The 26,674-nt window shown below is 49.9% G+C and overlaps 1 protein-coding gene across 1 annotated transcript; it reads right to left on the bottom strand.

The window, feature by feature from the left end:
- Window positions 1-1,398: 1,398 nt before the first annotated feature.
- On the bottom strand, window positions 1,399-26,649 carry SRCAP (Snf2 related CREBBP activator protein). Its single transcript, XM_035135224.2, has 31 exons — window positions 26,452-26,649; window positions 25,923-26,165; window positions 25,573-25,758; window positions 25,119-25,259; window positions 23,335-23,551; window positions 22,799-23,082; window positions 22,410-22,497; window positions 22,216-22,305; window positions 21,453-21,608; window positions 20,237-20,490; window positions 19,985-20,162; window positions 19,532-19,668; window positions 18,040-18,209; window positions 17,747-17,939; window positions 17,527-17,663; window positions 17,094-17,280; window positions 16,765-16,934; window positions 15,843-16,192; window positions 14,835-15,365; window positions 14,585-14,752; window positions 12,972-13,298; window positions 12,512-12,753; window positions 12,035-12,399; window positions 10,886-11,088; window positions 10,555-10,724; window positions 9,644-9,840; window positions 8,241-8,355; window positions 7,806-7,934; window positions 7,529-7,711; window positions 7,014-7,097; window positions 1,399-6,616 (listed from the first exon to the last, which is right to left on the bottom strand). The coding sequence occupies exons 1-31, from the start codon at window positions 26,506-26,508 to the stop codon at window positions 2,501-2,503; spliced, it is 10,068 nt and encodes a 3,355-aa protein (XP_034991115.2). The 5' UTR covers window positions 26,509-26,649; the 3' UTR covers window positions 1,399-2,500.
- Window positions 26,650-26,674: the final 25 nt, after the last annotated feature.

The raw sequence follows: 26,674 nt of genomic DNA, 5'->3' as shown, positions 1-26,674 counted from the left end.
GTGAGCTCCCGTTGCTCTGTCCCAGCTTCTGCCAACCTAGCATTTTGAAAGCACACCAGTGCAAGTAAATAAGTACCCATGCAGCAGGAAGGAAAACAGCATTTCCGTGCACTCTGGTTTACGTCACGGTGTTCCATTGTGCCAGAGGTTTAGTCATGCTGGCCACCTGACCCGGAAAGCTGCATGTGGACAAACACCAGCTCCCTTGGCTTGAAGTGAGATGTGCACACCCCAGTCGTCCTTGACTGGACCTAACCGTCCAGGGGTCCTTTAACTTTACCATACCTGCCCCTGTGAGTCATTGAACTACTGCATATATGGATTTTAGAAAATGGTGTGCCCCACCTTGTCATCACTTGACAGTGGAGGAAGACTGAAGAGTGCTCTCACAGAGGAGCAGAAAGAGGCCATCTAGAGGAACTGTGCTGCTTTTAGCAGCCAACCTGCTCAGTGTGATTTTTCCCACCCTGGAAAAAAAGAGTCCTGAGCCTCAGTGTATAAAAGCAGGGATGTAGCCCTCCTAATGCTGTTACTATTAATTATATTTGCTGTATGTGTTGCTTGCCCCTGGCTCCTGTCAGCCTCTGCAAGCATGGCCAAGAGTCACACCTGACAGAGGCCATAATCTCAGAAAGACCACAGGTCCCCCATCCCTGAGGTAAAAGATAATCCCGTCCTCTCAAAAGCCAGTCATGGCACACAAGCTGGTTTTATACTAAATGAGAAGTTATCTTTTTGAATATAAGAGTGTGGGCAGAGGGAGGGGCTGTGAGAGCCTGAGGCTTGCTCATGCAACACCATGCAATGGTCTAATATTGTGCATGAACCAATCATTGGATCTTCTAAGGAAGAGCTTTCCAAACTTTTCATGTTGGTGACACACACTTTTTAGACATGCATTATTTCGCGACACATTAATTCAGTTTTATTAGCAAACCGGAGGTTAAACTAACCCCTTTCCAGCCCCAGAAGCATTCAGACGACACATCCGCACACTGCAGCCGACACACTAATGTGTTGCGACACAGAGTTTGGAAAGCTCTGTTCTATGGCACTGGTGGGGCACCAGAAGTTCCTGGACTCCAGCTCCTATCAGCCCTAGTCAGGGTGCTCAAGAGTCAGGTATGATGGAAACTGTAGGCCGAGATTGGGAGGTCCACAGGTACCCCATCCCTGCTCCAAGAAGACTGAAAGAATCAGAAAAGGAAGCATGAAGTGTCTTCTTTATATATAAAAAAAGACTCTACAGACCCATTTGGTGTGCTGTTGGTTTTTCTTTTTTTAACACTTTATTCATAGCATTATTCTGAAGAAAGATTACATCGGTCTTCTGTACAAGTTCTGAACATGCTTCAGTAGGAAAGACAGCTCCATGGGAACACCTCCCCCTCCACCCCAACTGCACCCCCTTCCCCCAAACCAGAGAACTACTGCCACCCCTCAATCCCACTGCGGTGGGGGAGGGGAGGGAACGTTGTGCTCCCCTATACAAAATAACCTTTGCATAGATTATGTTCAAAAGAACCTATTTTACAATGAGAGCTGTACACAGAGAGGCGGGGAAGGGAAGAGGGATTTGATCCAACTCAGAAGCCCACAGAGTCCTCGGAGCAGTGAGGCTGCAATATACATCATTAAAAATAAGACCATCTCTCCTGGTGGCAATGCAAAACATGAGGGCACAACCTTCCCCTTTTCAAGGAGTCAACTCTGCCACCTCCTTGTGCCTCAAGAGGGCCCTAAGCTGTGAACGGAATAAACAGGGCGACAATCAAAAGGGAAAGCCAGAGAAGGGGACCCAGCATTTGGTCACTGTCATTTAAAAACCAACCCAGAGCCATTAAAAAAGTAAGAGCTAATTGTGTTATAAATCAGGAGGGCATCCCCTGCGGGTTTCTTAAGGGGAAGGGGCAGAGGGCAAGGATGCAGAGCCCCAAAATTTGATTTTTATTTTAAAAAGGATGCAAGCGCCTAACGGAAGGCTGAACGGAGGCATCCCAAAGTGGTACTGAACTTTGCGGGGGCCATTCAGTAGCAGCGGGAGCCCTGAAGCGTCAACTCAGGGGGCCACACCTCTATGGAGCTGCCCTCCCTCACTCCATGATCAGCAAGTAGCAGAATTAATTGGGAACAGTGTTGGCTCCGTCACTTCCCCTGCGAGGGAGCAGCTGAGCTACACATCCAGAGCTAGCCAACTTCTGCAGGAGTGTCCCTCGCCCTGCTCTGAGACAAAGCATCCGGGAGGGAGCAGCCACACCTGCTGCCCTCCTCCTCCTACTCTTTCAAGTAGTACTCTTAACAGTCAAGTCTGGAATGCAGGGAGCTGTGTGGGGACAGGTGAGCCCCATCGGCTGCCCTCCATGATAACAGGAGGATCGAGAGCAATGGGTGGGTCGGGGCAGGGGGCTAAAACTGCTTACAGTATGTGCGAGGAAGAGCTGGCCATTGACCCCCCCCCCACACAGAGAGAGAAGTGACGGCAGAACTTCTCGCGCTGCGGTCACGTCTTGGGCTTGCGGCCTCTGTTACTTAGTGAAGAGGTAACCGGGGCGGCTGGAGAAGGAGTGCAGGAGGGAGATAGCACCCCAGAGCCTCCCCCCGCTGAGGTGGGCACGGAAGCAGGGCCCGTTTTCCTGGTGGGGATGGGGGAGGAAGCCGGCCGGGTGCCTTCACTGGGCTTGGCTGCGCTACGGAGAATCCGGTCAGCTGGGCTCCCAGTGCACCAACCCCGCCCCCGCCCCCTGCCCCGCCCACCACCCGACTCATAGCACTGGCGCTTGGGCTGTTGGGAGCACTTGTTGCTGCTTGACTCCGAGGAGGACCCGGACTCCCCACCCTCTTGCTCCGAGGTGGCCTGGGGAGGGGGTGACTGGCCGCTGTTGCTCACCCGGCTGCCCTTCAGGAAGCAGCGGCGTTTCCGTCGCTGAGTCTCACGCTCCAGTGGTGGGAGGAGGCTGCCGGGCCGGAGGCGGGTGGAGCGGGCGGGGGTGTCCCCAGGAGGCTGCTCCCAAGTGCTGCTCTCTGCAGACGAAGCGCCCTCAGGGAGCGCCTGCTTTGGGGAGGGCTGCGCTAAGCCCTCGCCACAAGACTCTGGCTTTTCCTCGCGTTTGAGCAGAGCCAGCCTGGTGAGTGGCCGGGAGTCCTCGCCCTCTGAGGAGCTCTGACTGATGCCTGGCAACGACGGGCCCAGTTCATCCTTTCTCCTCCTCCGTCGCCGCTTGCGGACAGGGGGAGCCGGGGTCTCCTTCTTCTCGGTGGAGATCTCGTGGTCAGATGGTGAGGTGGGAGTTGGCGCGGCCTCCACACGAGGGGAAGGTGGGTTCTTTGGGGGCCGACCCCTCTTCCGCTTGGGCGGAGACTCGGAAGTTGTGGAACCGAGGGCAGCTTGTGGCGGTGTTTGTGGCGGTCGGGGCAGAGAAGGCAGTGCTTGAATCTCTGGGGAGGCTTCTGCTGAAGAGACAGCTCTAGGGGGAGTAGGAAGGGGCTCACACGCTTCTGTGGAGAATTTGGAAACAGGCTTGGGGGGAGCGGCCAACAGTTCTCGTGCCTTAGGAGCTGGTTTAGAAATTGAGGTGGGTTTGGGATGCACAGGCATTCGGTTCCGCGCCTTGGGGGACACTTTTGAGATAGACGTTGTTTTGGGATTGGGATGCAAGTCCAGCGATTCATGAATCTTAGGTATTGCTTCTGCCACAGGGGTGGGCTTAGGGGACTTGTCCCGCTGCTCCTGCACCTTAGGGAGTAGCTCTGTGACCAGAGGCTTTGCAGAGGAGGCTGGCAGAACTTCAGAATGAGAAGGCTTTGGAGACACAATGGGGGCCTCCCGTATCTTGGGGGGGCGGCCACGGCGTCGCTTTTCGACAGGAGAGTTGTTCTCACTACTCTCCGTTTTACCCTTGGGAGACTTGGTCTTGGGTGAAGTCGTTTGGGGCACCTTCTTGTCTAGCACCTTACTTTTGAACTGGGTCTTGGGCACCTTCTTCTCGGAGGTCTTGCTTTGGGGCTGGGTCTTGGGCACCTTCTTCTCGGAGGTCTTGCTTTGGGGCTGGGTCTCGGGCACCTTCTTCTCGGAGGTCTTGCTTTGGGGCTGGGTCTCGGGCACCTTCTTCTCGGAGGTCTTGCTTTGGGGCTGGGTCTCAGGCACCTTCTTCTCGGAGGTCTTGCTTTGGGGCTGGGTCTCGGGCACCTTCTTCTCAGAGGTCTTGCTTTGGGGCTGGGTCTCGGGCACCTTCTTCTCGGAGGTCTTGCTTTGGGGCTGGGTCTCAGGCACCTTCTTCTCAGAGGTCTTGCTCTGGGGCTGGGTCTCGGGCACCTTCTTCTCTGGGATCCGACTCTGGGGGGTGGTCTCCTGGCCAAGCTCCGGGAGGGGCTGCAGCAGCCCTGGACTCTGCTGCTCAGAGGACTTGTTCTTGGGGGGACGCCCTCGCTTGCGTTTCAAAGGCTCAGCAGAAGGGCTAGTGTGTGCCTCTCCTCTTAGGCCGCCATCTCTCTCCTTAGCTGCTGCCCGGCTCTCCAGCTCAATTCTCCGACGGGCAGGCAAGTCTCGCAGCAGTGGCAGCTCTTTGCCAGAAGGGGAGGAGGGCTCTGGCTCCAACACGCTCTGATCTGAGCTGTTGCTGGGACTCACCACGGTGCTGTTGGCAGTATCCAACTTGCGCACACGATTACGGCGACGCCGAATCAGTTTTTTCTCCTCCACCACTGTGACCAGCCGCCCTGGCAGCTTGCGCAAAACTTTTGCAGCAGGGCCATCTTGGTCCTGACAGCTCTGCCGGATCTGCACGTCCGCACTGGTTCGACGGCGAGGGGTTTTAATCAACGACAGACTCTCATCTGCAGATGGCGCTTCTGAGCAGACAGCACTATCTGATGGACTTGCCTGTGAGGAGACAGCTGGCAGGCAGGTGGCCTGAATTTCAGCCTCTTTGTTTTGGTGCTCCTCCCCATGAAGCTTCTTCCCAACAACCCCTTGATCCTGCTTGTGTGACTCCTTGGGGCTCTTGCTTTCACTGCTTGAGACCTCTGGTGTTGGCAATACAGTCTCTCCAGGTGCGATCTTAGACTCTGGCTCATCTAGGATGCTTGAAGTGGGACATGGCAAGTCTTCTGCTCTGGGAGCCTGCTCCAAACCATTTGGCTCCTTGACACAAGGCAGAGCTTCCAGTTGAACAAGGGAGCTAGCAGCTGGCATGGTGTGGTCCACGGAAGGAACCACAGGCACCTCAATCTTGGGGGTCTCACTCTCCAACCTGGATGATGCACTAACTACGGACTCCATGGGGGTGGCCTCTGAGCTTCTAGAGGTGAGTGTCTTAGATGCTGTTCCATCAGGACCATCAGAGGGTGCTGCCCCTTCAACAACCTCAGGCCTGCGTGCCTCAAATACAGAGTTCAGTGACTCTTGTACCGCAGTACTGCAAGAAGTGCTCATGTCTGCTTCTTCCTCTGACCTTGGCAGGCTCTCCTTTTGCTCCCTCAATGGTAAGTCTACCTCACAAACAGCCTCGGGTTGTTTCTCATTAGGTAGCTCCACAGTGGCAAGGAGACTCACTGTGCTTGGTGCCTTCTCTTTAGTTGCTGGAACCTCAAGGACAACCTTCTGAGTGCCAGGTGGTGACTGTGTACTCAACAACTTCTCCTCAGCCACTAGCACATCTTGTGCCTGGAACACTGGTACTTCCACATTTGGGACATTCATGGGAACATGGGGTTCAGGGGCTGATGGATTGAGCTGGGCACTTGCTTTCTCTTCCTGCTCTTTTAAAACTGTTTTTAAGCTGGCCACCTCTCCATCAAGTGCCTGAGAAGGAAGCTGGAGGAGTTGTGCCTCATTTATTGGTACTTCTAACCTAGGAGGGTTGGATGGGAGTTTATCTAACTCACAGGGTTTCTCATGCTTCTGCAAGTCTGGCCTCACCTCCTTATCCAAGCCAGTTTCTATTCTCTGGGGGCCACTTTGTGGCAACTTATCACCAGCAGGCTGGGTTTCTGTCCTCGGAGAGGTGCCTTTTAGCATCCTGTCACCTGCAGCCCCTGAATCTGCCTTCTGTGGAGTAACTGGTAGCAACGTCTCCGCAGCAGACAAGGTCTCTGTCCTGTGGGGATTATTTCTCAAAACCCTGTCACCAGAAGCAGAAACCTCAGTCCTGTGGGGAGTTGTTTTCGGCACCTTCTCCCCAGTCACTGGGGCCTTAGTCCAGGGCTCCTCTCGGCGGGCCAAAGTTCTGCGGGAGTGCAGGGCAGCCTGGACAGGCTTCTCCTCCCGCACCAACTCCCTCCGCACAGCAGCCCCTCGCGTGTGTTGAGCTACTTGGGGCAGGCTATTGTCTTCCTCATCCGTCACCGTGTGGGAATGCCGGAGATTGGGTAGTCTTGTCTGGGGGGATTCCCCATCTCCACTCTCCCCATCCCGCAGCAGGAGGCGGGTGCTACGCAGCCTTTCACTCATGCGGGTGCCTGTCCTCTCTGAGGCTGTGCGGCTTGAACCCTTGGACTTCTTACTCTTCTTGCTGGTGCCTTCCTCAACAAGATAGCTCTCATCCTCATCCTCTGGCAGCTTGAAGACTACCTCATCCTTTGCCTGGTCAATATCTTTGCGGGCAGCTTCTACTTGTTCCTAAGGACAACAGAGAAGGGAGCTTAATAAACAGCTAAAGGGGAACTACTACTGATTTAACAAGTGATGCCAACCAGGCTTGGTCCATTCAGTGGCACTAGAGAGAGTAAGACTCCAAGAGGCCTGAGCCATCTTCTTCCCTTATAAGACTGAGTACACAACACCATAACTTCTAATAACAATCCACAGAAGCTCCTCCTACAAGTTTCTGAGCCTTGGTGTCATGACCATGAAAGATTGCTGTGCATTTGTCTCTAAAAAGTTGCCATCCAACTGAGGACCTGACCAACTTCAAATTGGCAGATGCAACCAATCGGTCACAGAGCATCCCTCCAGCTGTGCTTGCCCAACAAGATACTATGCAGGGGGTGCTTCAAGTCAGGGGTAGGGAATTTACCTCTGCCTGCTTCAGCTCCTCCCGACTGATGTCCTCTAGAGATGCCTCCAGGAAGTTCATGGCGTAACGTTCAATAGGGGTGAGCTGCAAAGGGAAAAGGAAGTTCAGAGGGGTATCTGAGGGAAACTGCAGGCCAAGTCAGTCAGAATAGGGGGAAACGTGGAGAGCCAGGTTATCAGGGTGGCTGCAGCGGAGGGGTGGGAGGGAGATGGAATAGGAACTGAAGCTTCTAAAATGATTTTGGAAAAGGAGGGCCTATAGTTCAATGGTAGAGTATGTGTTCTTCATGACTCAAATTCCATTATCTCCAGTTTAAAAAAATAAAAAATCTCTGCTTGAGATCTTGGAGAATTGCTGCCAATCAGAGTAGACAGCACTAGTAGACAGTCTGATTAAGGAAGCCTCAAACATGCACACACCATGAAGGAACAGAACCACTATTCCATCCCTATCTAATTTAGGCTAAAAGCAGATAAGCACTGGCACTTTCTAAGGGGCACCAAGAGACTGTGTACCTGTTCCACCAGTGAGGCAATCTCCTGCTCAGCCTTAGACATCTCCTCCTCTTCTTCCCTGCTAGGCCTATCTTCTGTGTCCAAAGGAATGTTCTCATTGAACTCTGCCAGCTCAGCCACTTGCTCTGCTTTGGCCTGGGTAGCTGCCCGGATGTCTTCAGGGTCTTCTGCCTTGCACAGTGCCTGTGAGTCAGAGATAGCCACACAGATATAAATTAGGACTCTCTTTGTTGGAGGGCCACCACTTTTATCTTCAATATGAAAGCTGAAAGCTTACCTGCTCCAGAATCTGTGTCTGCTTGGTGGCCATGGGGTCCTCTTCATCCTCCTGTGCTATAGCTGAGGCCTCCCCTTCTTTCTTGGCTGGCTCATCTAGGGGCATGTCAAACAGCTCACGTATTGTTTGCTGAGGAGCACAGAAAGAAACACATTACAAACAGACCTTACAGAAGTGAGCTCCTCATTCTCTGCATACACGTCAGAAACCAGTTGCAACAAACTAATTTGTCTGTAAAATGCCATGAGCTTCTTGTTTTGCCGTTCTTGCAGCAGACCAACACGGCTACTCCCAAGGATGTCTCGGGATAATACAAGTGTTAAGGAACTCTTCATGAGGCTCAGCATCAAAACAGTGGCACTGCAAAGCCAACTGTCTGAAAGGCTATACAAAGCAGATTTCTGCAGGCAGGTCTTGACAGATCTGTGTGGTCACCTGTTTGAAATAGGCTGTTGTGAAGTTGCCACCCTCAATAGCCATATCTCCAAGCATCCTCTTCTGATTGGCCTTCTTCAGGATATTTTCCTCCACTGTCCTTTCACTGATCAACCTGTACAGAGCACCAGAGAGTCAACATTCAAGTTACTGCTAGTGTGTACAGCTTCTACAGGTGAAACTCGGAAAACTAGAATATCATTGAAAAGTGCATTTATTTCAGTAATGCAACTTAAAAGGTGAAACCAATATATGAGACAGATGCATGACATGCAAAGCAAGATATGTCAAGCCTTTATTTGTTGTAATTGTAATTATTTGTCATTAGGGGGGGTCAATTATAAATGGAATGTAATTAATGAAATGTTATAGCAATGTTTATTTTTATTTTTGTATTATTTTAACTATTTGTCTTATTACTGTGGAATTTCCAAAAGAAAGCATTTGTAAAAATCAAAAAACAAACAAACAATAAGTTGCATTACTAAAATAAATGCACGATGATATTATAATTTCCCAAGTTGATATGTTACTATGCCACCCTATTACAAGTCTCTTTCAGGAAGTCTGTCCTGCAGTCTCTGCAATGGCTAAATAAACAACAATTGTACCCTGCCCATCCGACCGGGTTGCCCTAGCCACTCTGGGCAGCTTCCAACAAATATAAAAGCATAATAAAACAAATATCCAGAAATTCCCTATACAGGGCTGCCTTCAGGTGTCTTCTAAAAGTAGTATGGAAGTCTATCACTTCCTAAAACACACGTTTCATATGCAAAAAGGTCCAAGGTTTGGTCCCTGCTGTCTCAGGGTAAGGCTGGGAAATATCTCTGGGAAACCCTGAAGAACCACAGCTAGTCAATGAAGATAATATTGACTGACTGGGCACAATAATAATATTATAATAATTTTATTATTTATACCCCACACATCTGGCTGGGTTTCCCTAGCCACTCTGGGCTGCTTACAACGTATCTAAAAACATAATAAAAACATCAGTCCTCAAAAACTTCCCTAAACAGGGCTCCCTTCATGATGAGGCTTGAATCCCAATTGGAAGGGATCCAAACGGCCCACATCCTCCAGGCATGCTTTGAGTTGTTAGCAACCACCCGCTCAATCACCTTGCCCAAGAATGGAAGATTTGAGACTGGGCAATGGTTGGCCATATTGGCTGGGTCCAAAGATGAACTGCCTCTTTCAGTGGGGTCTGGGAAAGCTCCCTCACAGAGGGAAGCATTTACCACCCCGCAGAGCCCATAGCCCAGCTCTTCCCACTCGTTTTTATAAGCCAGGATGGGCAAGGATCAAGGAGACAGGTGGTCGGTTTCACAAGTCCAAGCAGCCTGCCCAAATCCTCGGAGGCAGCTTTCTATGCCAGCGGCACAAGGAGCCCAGCTAACCTGTAGATGTGAACATCACGTGTCTGCCCGATACGGTGGCAGCGATCTTGGGCCTGGGCATCCATGGTGGGGTTCCAGTCACTGTCATAGAACACCACAGTGTCAGCACCTGTCAGGTTCACTCCCACACCACCACTGCGCGTTGACAAGATGAAACAGAAGATGCGCTTGTCTGCATTGAAGCGCTCCATCAGTGCCTGCCAGGATTAGAGAAAAATCTGGAGCCAAAGAGGGAAAAAATCCAAAACCCAAACTCCTGGTTTTATTTTTGAGCTTTGGAAAGTGTAAATAGCCAGAACTGTAAGGAAGCCAGACCAGTATACAATAATTCCCTTAATTCTGCAATCATAAAAGCCAGCTTCTATCTCTCGAATTACTCAAAAAGACTCTACATAAAGAATATGGAGATTCCTTGATGTGCATGACTTTCTTTTCTCATGCCACCCTGTCCCTGCTCTCTCTGTAATCCATATTTGCCCAAGCACTTCCTCCTGCCATCCCATTGCTCCTTGCCAATAATGACATAATTCTGGGGCATAATGTAGACAGTAGTACCCAAATCTGGCAATTTCAGGTTTGAACCTTTGCAATCTTTGTACAATCCCCCGCCACAGCAATTTCTTTTATCCACCTTTTGATATACCATAATAATCATTAAGGCAGCTTACAGACTAAAATAATAAAAAACAAAAAGACACACACAAAACACACTGAGCATCCCCTTTGTTCTCTATCAGATGGCAAAAGGCCATGAATGAGCTTCCTTTCATTTGCCCCAAATGCAGACTAGCATTCTCCTGGAGTTTAATGTTTTGATTTTTTTGGATTTGACAGACCCATTTCTCAAAGCAGCCAGGACCTCAGGAGTTCTCTGAGCACTTTGTAAGTGGCCACAGGCTGTTACTGCCTACCTGCCGCTGCTCCACACGGGTGCTACCATCCAGCCGCAGGTAGATATGTCCATGATAATTGAGAAACTGCTCCAGCACGTCCAACATGCGAGTCATCTGAGTGAAGATGAGGACCCGGTGGGCACCAGTCTTGAGCTGCCGCAGCAGAACATCCAGAGTCTGCAGTTTCCCTGGAAGGGGGGAAAGGGCCAGAAAGAAAAACTGAGCAAAGGGCAAAGAGTGCCCAGCAGGATAACTGGACACAGTTCACCCTACCAGCTTTAATGCAGAGCACTCCACATTGCCCTGGCTCCCAACTAGCAGCATGCAGGCCCTACCCAGCTACACGTACCACAGTCATATTGGATGAGGCGGAGGTCTGGGAACTGAGTCCGCATGTTGCAGATGATACGGTGCAGGCCGCTTGCACGGGGCGAGAGCTCCTGTCTCAGGGTCTCTTTGAAGACAGCCTGCTGGAGCAGGAGTGATGGGGGCGGGTGAGAGGTATGCATGGTGATAGCAGGAGCCTCCACAGGAGGCATAACAAAGATGAACCTGCAGAGAGAGAAAGGATGGCTGAGGACAACAAGGGGGATACCATGGCACCTCTGGAGAGCAGGGAGCAGGACTCTTGGGTTCTCTCGTAGCCTTCAAGCTGCAGCTCCCAAGAACTTTTTTTAAAAAAGTTTTATATGCTTTATTGAAATTAAGATTTAATAACAAAACATTCTTATATATGGTATATCCAAGTACAATGGTACCTCTACTTACGAATTTTTCTACTTACGAACGGAGCTCCGTCCGCCATCTTGGATGCGATTTAGATAGGGTTGCTTTGACTTACGAATTTTTTCTCCCAATGCATTCCTATGGGATTCGGCTTACAATTTTTTTTGACTTACAAATGTACGTTCGGAACGCATTAAATTCGTAAGTAGAGGTATCACTGTATGCCCAGTATACAAATAAAAATCTGTTCAATCTTATACAGTCCATTTCACCATAGCTTCTTACTAAGATACATAAGACTTCCTGTCACCACACAGTGTAGTTACCATTTCTGCTATCAGTTGCACTTAGAATTATTACTTTGTTCTTTTTATGTTATCTCATAGTTTCTTATACCTTTTCGTACCCATTCTCGTTAGTTGTTGTTATTTTACACGGAAATCATTCCAATGCTGCCATAGATGCCACCCCACTATTGTATTTTTCTAAATGTTTCTTGAACGTGTCCTGTTTTTGAATAAAGCTCTGCTTTGTATTGCCTCTCAGCCTGTTTGTCATTTGTGCCATTTCGGCGTATTCTAGTAATTTATTCTGCCAATCTAGTTTTGTTGGAACCCTCTCCCCATTCCAGTTCATTGCAATCAACATTCTTGCAGCAGTGGTTGCGTACAGAAAAATCTCTTTTACATTTTTTTACATCTTCATACCCCCCCTCTCTCTGTTTTGCTGCCACCCCCCATAAAAGGTTTACCTCCCCACAAAAAGATGCTACCTCTCTATAATGTCTGTCAGTTCCTCAATTCGCTGCTGCGGCTTCAAGATAGCCTGGGCCAAGGTGTCTGCCCGCTGCCAGTGAGTCTCGAGGCGATGGGGGTCCCTTTGCACTTGTGCTGCATAACAGTGTGCATAGCTACCCCCTCTGCAGCCCTTGGGCTCTACTTCCTGGGCTGGTGCTGCTGCTGGCTCCTCTTCCTCCTCTTCCTCCCTCCAGAGAGGGGGAGCAGGGGGGAAAAGAGTGCAAAAGTGTAGCACCTCAGTGCCGTAAATTGGCACAAGGTTGCAGTGTTGCTCGTTGAGGCGGAAGAGCCGGTCGAGGCGCTCTTCCTTCTGCTTCTTCCGCTTCTCTTCAAGTGATTCCTGCAGGCCAGAGAGAACGGAGCCAGTCAGAGAGAACAGAGGCCAGGGCAATAACAGCCTCTAGGCCACCCCACTCCTCGATCCCCCCCCAAGGCCTCCGGCAGAAACTCACCAGATAGAAGGGTGAGCGAGGTGGGGGAGGCGGCTGCCGCCTTGGCCGTGGGGCCAGGACAGAAGGGGGCGGGGGCGGTGTTGGGGTGGTGGAACGCAGTGTTAACATCTCTGGCTCCTCCTTGGGCACTGCGCTCGAGGCCATCTGGGAAGTCATAGCTGGGGAGGTGTTGGCGGCAACAGTGACGGTGGCCGCTGGAGTGACCGCAAACGAAGTCGCTATCGGGGGTGTGGCAGCTGCAACTGAAAAAAGGGGGGGACAGAAGGGGAATCAGAAGGGCTGCTGGGGAAAAGAGAAGAAACTAAACTCTACTAGAAGATGGTGCTTTGGCATTTCACATTATCATTTCCACCATTTCCAGAGCTGATGCTGACTCCCAAGATGGTGAGGAACTCTTCCCAACCCCACAGTTGTCTAAGATGCACGAATCGCTACACAAGGTGCTGGGAAACATGCTTACCCAGCTGTTGCTCCAGGCTGGGGCTTGGCGCCTGTACCATTCGCAGCATGGGTCTCACAAGGCCCTGCAGGGGAGCTGGTGTGGGCACCCTAACTGGCACCAGTGGCTGAGCGGGCAACCTGACAGGCGGCACAGGAGTCATGGGGAGCGGGGCTCGTTGGGCCATGAGGGCCGCTGGGAGACCAGGCAGTGTGGCAGCAGTTGTTGCTGTAGCAGGGCGCAGAGATGGCTGCTGCGGGCCAGGGGAAGGGGTCAACAGGCCATCTCGAGGAGCCTGACGCACAACAATCTTCACCACACCGGAGCTGTTCACTGCTGATGAGGGCACTGTGGGGGCAACAGCAAAGAGAGAGGCTACACTGCGGCTCTCAAACAGAGCTGTGCCATTTCTAATTATTCCTACCAGACATTTATTTTATGCCGGTGCTGAAGGAGAAGCCTCAATATAGGACAAGGACATGGCAATTCAGAGAATGCTTGGGTGATGGAGGGTTGGACCAATGTAGGGAGCAGGGCAGAAGGAAAGGGAAGTGGAAGGCGGCCAGGGTGGAGCAACAGATGCCATACGAGGGAGGATGAGAACAATATGCTGTTGGGGACACAGAAGGAAGGTTTACTGACCCAAAGGCAAAGTCACCCAGGCCCTCAACCCACAAAACCACATTGCCTTCCAAGAGCGGGAGGGCAACCCCCAGGAATCCAGATACTGACTGACCTTGGGTGGCAGCAATGGGGACGCTGATAGTTGCTGTGGAAGCCACAGCTGCTGCAGCTGTGCTGGTAACTGGGACAGGCAGGATGGTGGGAGGCTGGTGGCCTGGCACAGCCTGCACCCCAACTGGGGCCTGCCCAGCCTGCTGAGCCATGGCCTGGATCAAAGCAACCTGTGCTGGCTGGCTGATGATGTGGTGCTGCCCCCCGGCCGACACCAGGTGAACTACATTCCCTAGATGGGACAGGAGGGAGAGACCATTAACTACTCAGCTACCTGCCTTGCCTGCAGATGGTGGTCAAACTTCCCAGTGCATGTGTAAGCCCTCCTGCAGAGATCCCACCATAGAAACAGTGGACCTCTATGTCAGGAAAGGCTCTGGAGTTTCCTGTATCCCTCGGGTCACCGGATGCCCCACAAAGAGGCATCAGGAGCTTAGAGGGACTGCTCTGATAAAAAATATTTCTTCCACTGTACCCATTTCCTACCAATTCTGGTATTACTACTTCTCTGCATATTCATATTGCAAGGTTTTTATTTTGCATCCAGATCTATGAGGAAAATTTTTCAGCGCCGTTTCAAAGGAGGACTCAGGCAATGGGAGTGGAACAGATTATCTGCTGCAGAAGCAAGCCGCGTCAGAGGGCAAGTGGAAAGCTCTCCCATGGAGACCCCGGCACATGGAAAACAAGCCAGTCAAGAGAGCAGAACCCTCCCCCAAAGACAATCATTATGGAAGGCTCAATGAAGTGATACTGGAGCCCGCCCGCCCTACCAACTATCTCCAGTAGCACAGTAGTCTAGCAACCGACACACTGTGCAGAGCTGCCCATCAGGCTCTGACAGGACACAGAGGAGAAAAGTGAGGTTGGGATGGTGGGGAGCTGGGGGGTTTACCTACTTGGCAGCTGTCGGGCTGGCTGAGGCATAGTGACCTGCCGGACCTGTGTACCCGTCAAGGTAAGCTTGTTGCCTTGGATTTGGAAGGTGAGGGGTTTGCTCCCTGGAGCACTCTGCAGCGGCCGGTTGGCCAGTGAGGCAAGCTGCCCGATGCTTACCACTTCGCCCGCTGCAGTGAAAGAAGATACAGGTTAGGCTTGGGAGATGATCATACCGTGCTGCCTCCTTCCCAGCGGTCTCTCCATACTTACAGGGCAACCGTGCCTGCATATCCGGGGACAGCAGAAGCCTTTGCTGAAGGCCTCCAGCAGTTGCGAAGTTGTAGCCTGGCAAGGCGGACACAGCAGAATGGATGTTCATGGGCTTCATCACGCCTCCTATGGTGCCTGTGCCCATGGTGCTGGTTGACTGCTGGGCTGTAGCAGCTGGACTCAAAGTGTTGGTGGGTGGCAGCTGCTGTCCAATGGGGGAAACACCCAAGGTGCTGATGGGCGGTGGCGGCTGCCCCACAGAGGACACACCCAAGGTGCTGATGGGCAAAGGTGGCTGCCCCATGGGAGGGACACCCAAGGTGCTGATGGGCTGGGTGTTGATTGGCTGCTGCTGCCCCAAGGACGTGGTGGCTAAGGTGTTCATGGGCTGCTGCTGCCCCACAGGGGCTGGCAGTGCACCAGGTTTCAGTGAGAAAGATGCTGTGGTGATGGGAGGAATAGGAGATGGCTGGAGGAGGGGTCGGGGAGCATTTGGGACCAGCTGAGCTGCAGTGATCGCCACAGGTAGGACTGTGGAGAAAGAGGAAAAGATTACAGATTTGTAGTGTCTCCTGCTCTAGCCCTGGTCTCATTTAAAAAGAAAAAGAAAAGAAAAGAAGACATTGCTTTGTTCCCAGTGACGTAAAAGAAAACTTTTCTCACCCTATCTCTGCCTTTACTAATCCTTCCAAGCAATACCCTCTTCTCTCGCATTCAGATACAGGATTGAAATTGTTCCAACACACAAAATGGGCACATTCCCCCCTGCAATTCACGTGCTACTAGCTTTAAAAAAAACCTTTTGTTTTTAGAGTGAGTGAGATTTGACACCCCAATACAGAATACTTGTATGCCAGAGAGGTAGATACATTTCAGGCAGTAAAACGTCTTAGTACATCACTGTAGAGAAGAACTTGAGATGCCAGGGCTCAATTGAGAAAGTGAATTAGCTCCCAGCCCCCTTTCCCCCCTCCCCGTTACCACTGCTTTGGGATCTCTGAATCTTACCCTGCGGAGTAGAGGCCTGGCCTTGCAGCAGAGCAGCAGCTGTGTTGTTCTGGCTCAGTGTAGGCACTAGAGTCTGGGTCTGTGGTCTGATGGAAGGAGGCACTGGTATTGACATGGTCACTGGTGAGGAGGGCAAAGGGATGGGCATGGGGAGAGAGACCGCAACAGGGAGTGTGGGGGGCTGCACTGGTCCTGACAAGACTGGGCCCGGGTGTTGGATGGGGGCCAGAGCAGGCGTCAGTGTCTCTGGAAGGACAGGGGCGATGGGCTTTTGCAGAGGAGTTGTGGGACGAGGGCTGTTCACCAGCACCACAGTTCGGTTCTCCGGCTTGGGCACTGGCTGAAGCATCCTGTGGGTAGAGAGTCCGATTTAGAACTAACACACTGGAAATCCTCTTCTCACAAAATCTGTGTTCTCTACAACGGAACCCCTATTAGGCGAATCTCAAGCACAACTACTTTACTTTCTCTGCCTTAGCTAAGGGAATATTCCGAGTCAGGATCCTGGGAAGTCACTAAGGTGAGGGCTTTGCAATTAGTCCGTATTCTGCCGTGCAGCTGAGAAGAGGCAAAACCTGATGTCAGCCTCTTCTCCATGCTAGAAGGCTTCCTGCATTCTCCAGCATCGACAAATCCAAGGCCAGGATAAAACGCTTAATGGTGCTTTTCTAATACTAGCAGCAACGTTATGGGGTGTGCAGACTTTGGACAGCAAAAAACAAAGGCAGTTTTAATGTTTGATGTTTTGCTGTAGTTTTATAATTTATTGGAAGCAGCCCAGAGTGACTGGAGCAACCCAGCCAGATGGGTGGCATATAAATAAATATCATCATCATCATCATCATCATCATCATCATCATCATCATCATCAAACCACTTCTGGAAGCTGCCCACTATTGAGAATGAGAAGAATCACAGGTACCTGTTAACTTTCATCTTGACAGGCTTGGGTCTGGGAGGAGGGTCTGGGGACTCAGCAATCTCCTCAATCAGTTTCCTTGTCACCTTCCACTTGGGCAGGAATGTGTCTGTCTCATAACGGGACACACGGCCCTCCAAGTTGATCAGATCGAAAATGCCCAAGTCTGCATGCTGTAAAAAGCAAGGCCCATATGCAGGAAATAAGCACCATCCCAATAGGGTCTGGTTACACATACACATACCCCTTCTTGCCCCAAAGACAAATGATCTCTCGCCCAACCTGGAGCATCTCCCTCTTCTACTAAAGCAGCAAAGAGAGAACAAACTTGCCTTGAAAGGGTCGTTATCAAGGGCATGGAGGATGAGGGAAGCTGTGTTGAAGCAGATGCCTTCTGTGATAAATGGCGAGTGGATTGGCCGTGGGTCAAAGAGGTTGGGGTGGTTGCAGACCTTGCGGAGCTGCATCAGGATGTTGATGACGCTCATGAAGTGTCCCGTTGCCAATGTCTCCTTGGTGCTAAAAGAGAAACCAGGCACAGGGTGAGCCAGATTCAGAGGTGCCAAGCATCAGAATAACAGCTGCTGATGTTAAAGAGGAATGGCATAATAAAGGATGGCTTGTCCAGCATTGAGTAACCAAAGCCAAAGAATAAAACACTGGGCTCATCCTCCAGAGCTGCTGCCCCCCAGCCCTCTGAGAGCCAAGCAATCCCTAGTGCAGCACCCCCTCCCTCCCTGCCCTCAACTAGCTTTCTGTACTTACGTAGCCTGGGCCATGAAATCATCGTAGAGATAACGCTGGCGCTTGGAAAGCCGACACTTGATGACATGTTCGTATTTCTTTGGCATTTGCTTCTCTACATCCACTTTCACTCTCCGCAGCAAGAAGGGCCGCAGCACCTGGGGAGGTGGAGAGAATCAATTCCCATTTGCCTTCCAACCACGCCAGCTGCTCTCTGTACCCTCACCCCCACCCTGCTCACCTTGTGTAGCCTCTTCACCAGGTTCTCATTGTACTCCTGACTGCCCTCAATCATGCCCGTCAGTGGGTTGGAAAACCACTCCTTAAACTCGCGGTGGGACTGGAAGACATGGGGCATCAGGAAGTGCATGAGGGACCACAACTCCATCAGGCTGTTCTGGAGAGGAGTTCCGGTCAGCAGAAGCCGTCTCTGACTGGAACAGGAATAGGACAGGACAGTGAGAACCTCTGAGAGGGAGGCTTTCCCCCACCCTGCGCCCCGATCTCAAGCCCACCACCACACACAACCCTCACCTGTTGAAGTTTAGCAGAGACTGCCAACGCTGAGACTTGAAGTTCTTAATGTTCTGAGCCTCATCCAAGATCAGATACTTCCAATTCTTGCGTCGAAAGGCCTGGTGGTCCTGCAGTACCAGCTTGTATGAGGTGATGCAGATATGAAAGGCATTGGGCTTGGTCCAACCCTGAGTACAAACAGGGAAGGCTTACAATTGTGACCAATAACGCAAGAGGCACCAAGCTCAATAGCTGTAGACCTGCGGCAGGGAACTTCCAGCCCTGAGTTTCTTATTTTGATATTTATTTAACAAAATTTATATACCACTTGATTGCAAAAAAAAACTTCTAAGCATTTCACAAAGATAAAAAACACATTAAAAATATTGATAGAAAGCAGTTAGAAACAGATTTTTAAAAACATTCAAAAGAGATAAAACACATGAAACATTCTACATGTCTGAATTGGCTTGGATAAACAAAAATGATTTAAGCAAAGAGTCTATAGAGGGTCCTGCACTACTTATTTAAGAACAATACTGATCTAAGAACCCCTTATTTCAGCCTTAAATACATTCCAGACTATTATCAAGTAATTTGGAGACTAAAACTAACTAAAACTCTTTAATATCTCTACTTAAGGTTTCCCTACCTTATGTTTCCTGAAGTACCAAAGAATTCAGCCACCAACATGTCTTATTCAGAGAACCATAGAAAAGTACAATTGGAAGGGACCACAAGGGTCATCTAGTCCAACCCCTTGCAGTGCAGGAATCTTTTGTCCAACAGGGGGCTTGAATCCATGACCCTAAGGTTAGGAGTCTCCTGTTCTACCAACTGAGCTATAGAGGTGGGCTTCATATTCCTTGTGTGCCAGCACAAAAATACTATAGCATGATTTGCCCATGTTTCACCAACTGGTTTCCCCCCAAAATGAATAGACACACATAAATATGGTTACATACAAACACAAATCAATTCCGGAGTACAACTTGTGCGTCGTTTAACAACATGAGGTAATCTCTATCCCCTGGACTCATATGACACATACTATTTCAATACTTTCTTTCTGTGCTTTTGGGAAATTATGCTAGCTATATGTCTTCTATTGCAAGCTACATATGGATCAGAGACTGCATTACAATTACCTACAAGCATCATCTCAGTTTCCTTAAAACAGATCTCTCATTAGCACAGTGTGACCACCAAACCTAATTTAGCACCATACATGCTACCCAAAATAATGGTAATAGTCTAGTTTCTCACTTTGTAGACTAACCACCCTTTTCGATTTACTTAGAACCAGATGGTGGGGGAGGGAAATCTTTTAAATATTTTATCAAAGGACCCATAGAAGTCAGAATGTTTCCTGGAGGAAAATGATACCCAACATTACATTTTTTTCAACCACAAAGACACCTTTTATGCTTAACTGGAGATTTAAAACCATTTACATTGTGAGACACAAAACCCATCTTAGGTCCCAGCTGCAAAGCTTGAGTTCCCTCACCTGCCGTTTTAGCTTACGCTCCTTCTGTGCCCCGTAGTAGGTGAGGATCTTGAAACTGGGGCACCAGCGCTTGATCTCCATCTCCCAGTTCAGTATCACGCTGGTGGGAACGATAATCAGGTGGGGGCCCCAGCTGCCTACAAGAGCACACAAGCACAGCAGAGAAGCTTCAATGACTCTGGAGACCAAGGCTGCCTCTGTGCCTCACTCCTCAGCCACATGCCCTCCCCTGAGCAAATCCAGCTCTCTCCCCTCCAGAGCTTGCTCTCCATAGCCCATTTGTCCCCAGAATGGAGCTGTTAAAGCCAGGTTGCCAAAGGGAACAGTGACCACTAAAAGCACTGAGAGCATGAATTTTTACTCCACATCTTAGAAGGTTTAAGATGCCATCTACTGCTTCTAGCAAGAAGCCCATTCTCACCCTCCATTCTCTTCTCAAAGTCCCTGACCCACCCTTTTCGCAGGCCAGATGCGCCAGCAGCGAGATCGTCTGGATTGTTTTGCCAAGCCCCATCTCATCCGCCAGAATACCATTGAGTTTCTTCTCATACATGGTGACCAACCAGTCCAGACCAATGTGTTGGTATTCTCGCAGTGTCCCACGCAACAGATAGGGAATAGGCGTCTTAACCTACATGGGAGAAGGGCAATATAATTTGCCTGCTTTATTCCACTGCAACCCCCTGCAGATTCCCTCTGACTCACCTGCGTAGTATCCAAGGTATAACCTTTGGGTTGCAGGCTCTCCGCTGCAGCTGCTATGTCTGTGATCTCCTTCTTGGGCCCTGGGGCTGGAGTCGAGTCATTGTCTCCCTCACCACCACGATCCTCATCCTGCTTCAGGAGATACTCAACACCAAAGTCCTCCTCCTGGCTCACAGAAGCTTCTTCCTCCGCACCTTCCATGGCATCCTGCTCTTCACTTTCATCCTGCTCACTCCCCACCTCTTCTGTGGAATCTGAAAGAATTAGCAATGTCAGGACAAAAAGCAGCTGGGCAACTTATTGCTATCATCTTCAAATCAGTGCCTTACAAACTACATTGCTCTATACAAGAAATCATTTGTTATGTGCCACAAATTCCATCAAGACAAATGCAGCATGTTAAGTTGTTTTGGGACAAACATTTCTTCAAAAACAAAATCTGATCCCAAGACTGAGGCAAATACTTGAGGAAACCTGCTAAGAATACCTTCAGCTACAAAGAGGAGATAATATTACCTCGGTTTTCGAACAGCTTAGTTCACGAACTTAGAACCTGAATGCTACAAAACCACAAGTAAGTGTTTCGGTTTTCAAACTTTTTTCTGGAAGCCGAACATGCTCCATTTTGAGTCCCCCTATGTTTCCTGTTGCGCTGCTAATTTGCATCCCCCCATTGTAATTCAAGCCTTCCCTTTCCGATTGCAGTGTTCTGAGGTGATATTTGGAGCTTATATTTGGTGCTTTTGTTTTTGCTATTTATTTTGCGTTTTTTGTTTTGAGGTTTTTTCAGTTAATTTGTTTCTGTGACTGTGTGGATCCCAGTTCAGCTACTGACTGTGTGACTGCGGAAATGGATAAAAGCCCCCCATCCAAACAATGACTATCATCAGTGCAGGTAAGAAAAAAAATATTTTAATTTTTATCATCTACAATACTGTCTTATTTATTTTATAGTACAATACATTGTTTACTGCTTTCATATGGATCAATGGTCTCGTAAGATAGTAAAATTCATGTTAAATTGCTGTTTTAGAGGTTGTTTTTAAAAGTCTGGAACGGATTAATCCATTTTGCGTTACTTTCTATGGGAAAGCGCACCTTGGTTTTGGAACAGACTTCTGGAACGGATTAAGTTTGAGAACCAAGGTACCACTGTAATTACATACAAGATTCAATTACTTTCCAAAGTTACAAGACCCATTCCCTTTCTTTATACCTGACTGGCTACTGCTGTCTTCTTCCTCTGACTCTTCCTCATACTCAGAAGTGCTGGGCTCCGAGGCCTCGGATGAAGTGTCTGACTCCTCCATTTCAAAGTCTGAGGTATAGGCGCCAGCGTATTTCTGCAGCAACTCATCCATGGGCAGCTCACCTGCCACAGGGAAAGAAAGCACAAGATTATGCCCAAACACTAAGATAGATAGTTCTCTTCTCGGATCTCTGATCACATCCTGTTGGTGTTGAAGTGGCCCTCTGGTTCTGTAACCCAGTTACAAATTAGAACAGGGGGCTCCATCTTGGAAACCCCAGCCTAGGTTTTGGGTTCAATGACTTATCCTTTCCGAGCTCACCAAACCTTGCCCATCAGTTCAAATCAGCCCCTTTTAGACTTACGTTGACAATACTGCTTTATCTTCCCATGGTTGTGGAAAGAAATGGAAATAGGCGTAGTGCAACCAATATAGGCCCAACTCAGTTCACCAACAAGTAAGGTTGGTCTACTAAGTCAGATTACAGGTTCCAGGGCAACTGGAAACACTTGGGGGTAGGGAGTACTCCAAGAAATACAATACTGAGTTGGGGCAGGTGCTTACCCTGGCCCTACGTCCCTTTAAGAGCAGAAATTCTGGGAACGATGGTTCACAGACCTAGCAGACATTCGGAAACACAATTTAGTAATAAAGCGAATAGTGTTCAGGGCCCAGAGAATGAAAATCCTGACCCCCATTTGCCACCCCAGCCACCATCTGTCTCCGAACCTTCCTTGGCCAGCTCATTCAGCTCCTGGCTATGATCCACATCTCCTTCCAGCTTTTCTTCTGCATCTATTGTTTCCTCTTCATCTTCAGCTACAAGAGGAAGGATGCCCTGTGTTAAAAGAATTCCAGCACTGGTCCCTGCCTCAAGTTTCCAACGTGCTCAGTCAACCGCAGACCCAAAATAACAGGCTCACCTTCCTCCTCATTGGCAGTGAACTCCTCATCCTCTTCATCGGGCTTCCAGGGTTTTTTATTCCTCTGAGTAACGGGCTTTGGCTTCTCCTGCCAAATATGAGAAAGGGCTTTCAAACCTTTAGCAGTGCGTGTGCATGTCACAGAAAGCAGGACAGAAATTTGGCAACAAGTATCCTCAACTAGCTTAATCTTTCCTGCTTTCTACAGCTAGGCCCTTGTCTGTCCAGGCCCAGCCTGATCCCTTGCCTGACTCTGTGTCCCTTTCCTACCTGCTAGTGATGCCCATCAAAGTGTGACTGCATGATGGTCAGAATTCTGTAGCTGCATGTTCTAAGTAAAGTTCCCTACACATCTGAACTCAAGACTTGCCCATAAACCAGCAGCACACCTTTAACTTCTTGGAAGTCTGTTTTTCCTCCTGCTCCTCTTCCTCTTCACTGTCACCCTCCTCCTCTTCATTTTCAGAACTAGAGGCACAAGGGGGCACACTGAAGGAGTTCTCCAAAATTTGGGGTGGCAGTGACTGCAGCAGCTCTTCCAGGGGCAGTTCACTCTCCTGCTTTAGCAACTCAATCTCCCGTTGCTGAGTCTCTGAATCATTCCCTTCCTGCTGCTCTTCTACTTCGATAGTCTCCTCATCATCCGACTCCTCATGGGGTTGAAAATCCCCATCTGCCAGAGAAGGAAGAGGGGAGTGGTCAGACACAACTCCTTGGGGCTTACACAGTCTCTCCTCAAAAGAAGCACACATTACAATTCTACCATGTTTGGTTGGGCAGGAGTAGGGAAGGGCACGGAAGTTCCCCCCCTGCAATTACATTCACAGGATGTAAGCCATATAGGGGTACCCGTGTTGAGCTAGCCCTGGATGGGCTGGGGCTGGGCAGTTTCAGAGAAAAGGGTTGAGACTTTTAAGTTTCTGACCTTCAACCTCAGTGAGGTGACTGGGGGGTGGTGGGCTAGAGGCAGTAGAGCCCGCATGGGAGCCACCGGTCTTGCTGGGTACTGGAAAGGTCTCATTGAGGCTCTGGGTCAGTAGGTCCGAGTATTTCTCTGTCTGGCCCACTATGAAGTCTAGCTGCAGGTCCAAGGCTTTTTTCCGTTTCTCCTCCAGACGTGATTGCTGCTTGAATTGCACAACCTGAGGAAAAAGAATTTTAGAGGGAAGTCTCCAAGTTTATTCCCACAGAACCTGCTGTGCTAGAACTTGCTCTTGAGTTAAAGGCAACGTGGGCAAAGAGCTACTATCTCCTCTTAAGTCTTCACTAGCCCTGTGCACACAGTGCCACTCTTTTCTCTGCAACTTTAACCTTGCAATTTTTCAAAGCTACTAAAAAGCACTTTGTTATTCAGGTAAAAGCAAGAAACCCCAATTTAGTTATTTGGAACAGTAACTCCAATTACAAGTAATAAAAGCAACTGATGCTTTGAGACAGAGCAGAACAATTCATTTCACTGCTGTAGGAGAATAAACAAGAGTATAATTTGCCTCAGCTTTTTAATATGAATACAGAAGTGAAGAACGAATGAGAGTGGACATATATAATTTATATAATAGAGAAAACCTCCAACTAACTGCATGATTTATGTGTTTGAAATTCTATGTTTGTTATACTTTATGTATTTTGTCTAAATGAAATCATTCATATGTGTGTGCAGGGCCGTCTTAAGGTCCTCGGGCGCCCTGGTACAGGGATCCCTTGACCGCGCGCCCCCCCACTCTTAAAAAAAAGAAAAGAAGGAAAACTCTTACCTGGTGTGCCGGGTGGCAGGAGTTTCACGGTGGCCCCCGCACCTCACAGCGGGGCTGCGCTGTGCCGGAGGCCGCTGGATAAGCAACCCGGGAAAAAGAGGTGCTGCTGAGGCACGACAGGAGCTGCTCGCGGCCGGGCCGCCTCCGAGTGTCGCGGGCCATTTCCGTGGCCCGCCTGCCGAGCTCCGCGCGCCGGCCAGAGACGCAGCTGGGTGAGTGCAGGATGCGGCCGTCAGGGTTTCTTCCCGCCAACAGGGCGCTGCGTTTCATTGGTAGAGGTGCTGCCATGTGGCGTTGCCTCTACCAATGAAACGCAGCGCCGGGGTGAGGGATGACCATGGCGCTGCAGAGCGGAACAGGGTCCTAGTGCCCCTGTTCCGCTCGCTTACCTCCCTGCTCTCCCGGCATGGCTGGTGGAGGAAAAAGGGAAGCCGCCGCAAAGCTCCCGCACTTGCTGGGGCGCCCCTCAGCGGCCCCCTGATCGCCCAGGCGCCATGGTGCATTGCGCCACTGGAGTCAATGGGCGAGCCGGGCCTGTGTGTGTGTGTGTGTGTGTGTGTGTGTGTACACACACACACACACACACACTGTATGTATACCTATATCAGGCATCCCCAAACTTCAGCCCTCCAGATGTTTTGGACTACAATTCCCATCATCCCTGACCACTGGTCCTGTTAGCTAGGGATCATGGGAGTTGTAGGCCAAAATATCTGGAGGGCCGCAGTTTGGGGATGCCTGACCTATGAATGAGAGAAATTCCACCAACAAACTGTGAAGGCAAGAAATTCACTCAACCCTTCTATGGATGAATCCACAGTATTTTTGATTAGGCAGAGTAGAGGCAACCAGCTCCAGACACTTGGCTCAAGGTGTGGCTCTTGTATTCAGAGTATAGCTATGCCAGCAAGGCCTGCATGCTGCTTTCATGATGCCAGACAGGTGCCTCATGTACCTTCTCTACGTTGCTCCAGAATTGCTTGACCTCTTTGGCGATGGATGAGGCAATACGGCGCAACTTGGCCTGCTCCTCCCGTTTGGCTCGTTCTTCTTTTTGCTTCTGCTCTTCGTGGTGTCTGATCACCATGCGCACCACCTGCAAGCAACAATGGAAAGAAGGACCATGTTAATAATCACAAGTCTTCACAGATTTCCACGGCTCTAAACAGTTCTTCCTAAATCTGGGTCATAGGGAAGAGCTAGTTCCACTTCACTAAAGTGGATGGAAACCCTCTAGGGACACACATATTATACTGCTTTTCTGCAACAGCACAAGCTACAAGCCTAGGGTGTTACAAAATTGCATGATTATGAAATGCCCTTAAACCCAGAGATTAGAATGCATGTGTGAAAACTGAAAGAGATGGGTTAAATGTTTGGAGAGTGGCAGCTGTTTCCATCAAACTCACCTTCCTCGCAACACCCCTCTTCCATCGGCGCTCTTGGGCAAAGTCAGCAGAGAGCCACTGCATCTCCTCGCAAAGATAATCCCAATGCACTTTGGGCCGGACTGGCTCAGGCACCTTTGACAGCCGTTTCATGGACCAGAACCCTTCCTTCTTCATTTCTGCAATGCGGTTTTCAATCTCTGCCTCCTGAAATACATCCCCCAAGTCAGTTAGCCCAAAACACACTATCCCTGTGAACTGCAGCTTGGAAGGACCAACTGCACAGAATGTTCATGTAGATTGTGTAATGTTTATGCCCAACTCAAGAGGGCAGAAGGGGCCAAATGATCCCTGGACCCTGTGTAGCTTACATGCTTGGCCTGCTCAGCAATCTCTGCGTGTGTCTTGTCCCACATGCTTGCAGGGTCCGGGGAGGTGTACATCCCGGGCGGCACAAGGGCTCTGTTCTGTGTCTTGGGAACATCAAAGCCTGGGTGACTGTCCAGCGAGGAGTCGTGGGTGAGATGTGGTGGCGAGATGCTGCCAGTTGAGGCAGGTGAGCCCGAGGAGGCTGGTGACACTGGGTTACTGCCTGTCATTCTGTCCGATGCAGTCTGAAATGAACAAGAGGAGACAAATGAGGGTAGAAAATTATTATAGTGGCCTTAATGCTAGAAAGGAACCTAACGGGTCTGGGGAGCTTGTCTAGGTAGAGCATCAGAAGAGCGTCCCTTGTTCTGACTCTCACAGATGCTCTTTATGGTATAATGCTCATCCACATACTTCATTAAGGCAGTCAAAATTCATTCTGAAGACCCCTGATGAACTGCAGTGCTTTGAAAAACTGTAATCCAGTAAGCGGCCTCAAAACACAGGGCCTTGCACTGGGATTCCCCTCACCTCCAACTCTACCTGTGGGTGCAGCGCATGTTGCTGTTGGGGAGGACTGCTCTGCATTTTAGTTCTCTCTTGCTCTTTGCCTCTCGTCCCAACAGCTTCGTTTGCGGTTGTAGTGCTGGCTTCCTGCTCCAGTGCATGCTCGGAACCGGCCTCATTCTGCTCAGCCAGCCACTGGGACGAGCCGTCCAGCTCCTGGGTTCCTTGGCAGCCCAGCCTGCGCTCG

This window comes from Zootoca vivipara, chromosome 13 (genome assembly GCF_963506605.1).
Source record: "Zootoca vivipara chromosome 13, rZooViv1.1, whole genome shotgun sequence".
Classification (NCBI taxonomy): Eukaryota; Metazoa; Chordata; class Lepidosauria; order Squamata; family Lacertidae; genus Zootoca; species Zootoca vivipara.
The sequence above is the reverse complement of the archived record's forward strand: the minus strand, read 5'-3'. Positions and strand labels throughout refer to the sequence as shown.

Bases quoted from the DNA above. Each gene is read 5' to 3' on its own strand.
- SRCAP (XM_035135224.2), bottom strand. From the start codon at position 26,508: ATGCAGAGCAGTCCTCCCCAACAGCAACATGCGCTGCACCCACAGGTA. The intron at 17,664-17,746 runs GTGAGCAGGGTG...CCACCTCCCCAG, and splicing joins TGGTGAAGAGGCTACACAAG to GTGCTGCGGCCCTTCTTGCT. The intron at 11,089-12,034 runs GTAGCATCTTTT...CTCTCTCTGCAG, and splicing joins CTGACAGACATTATAGAGAG to GTTCATCTTTGTTATGCCTC.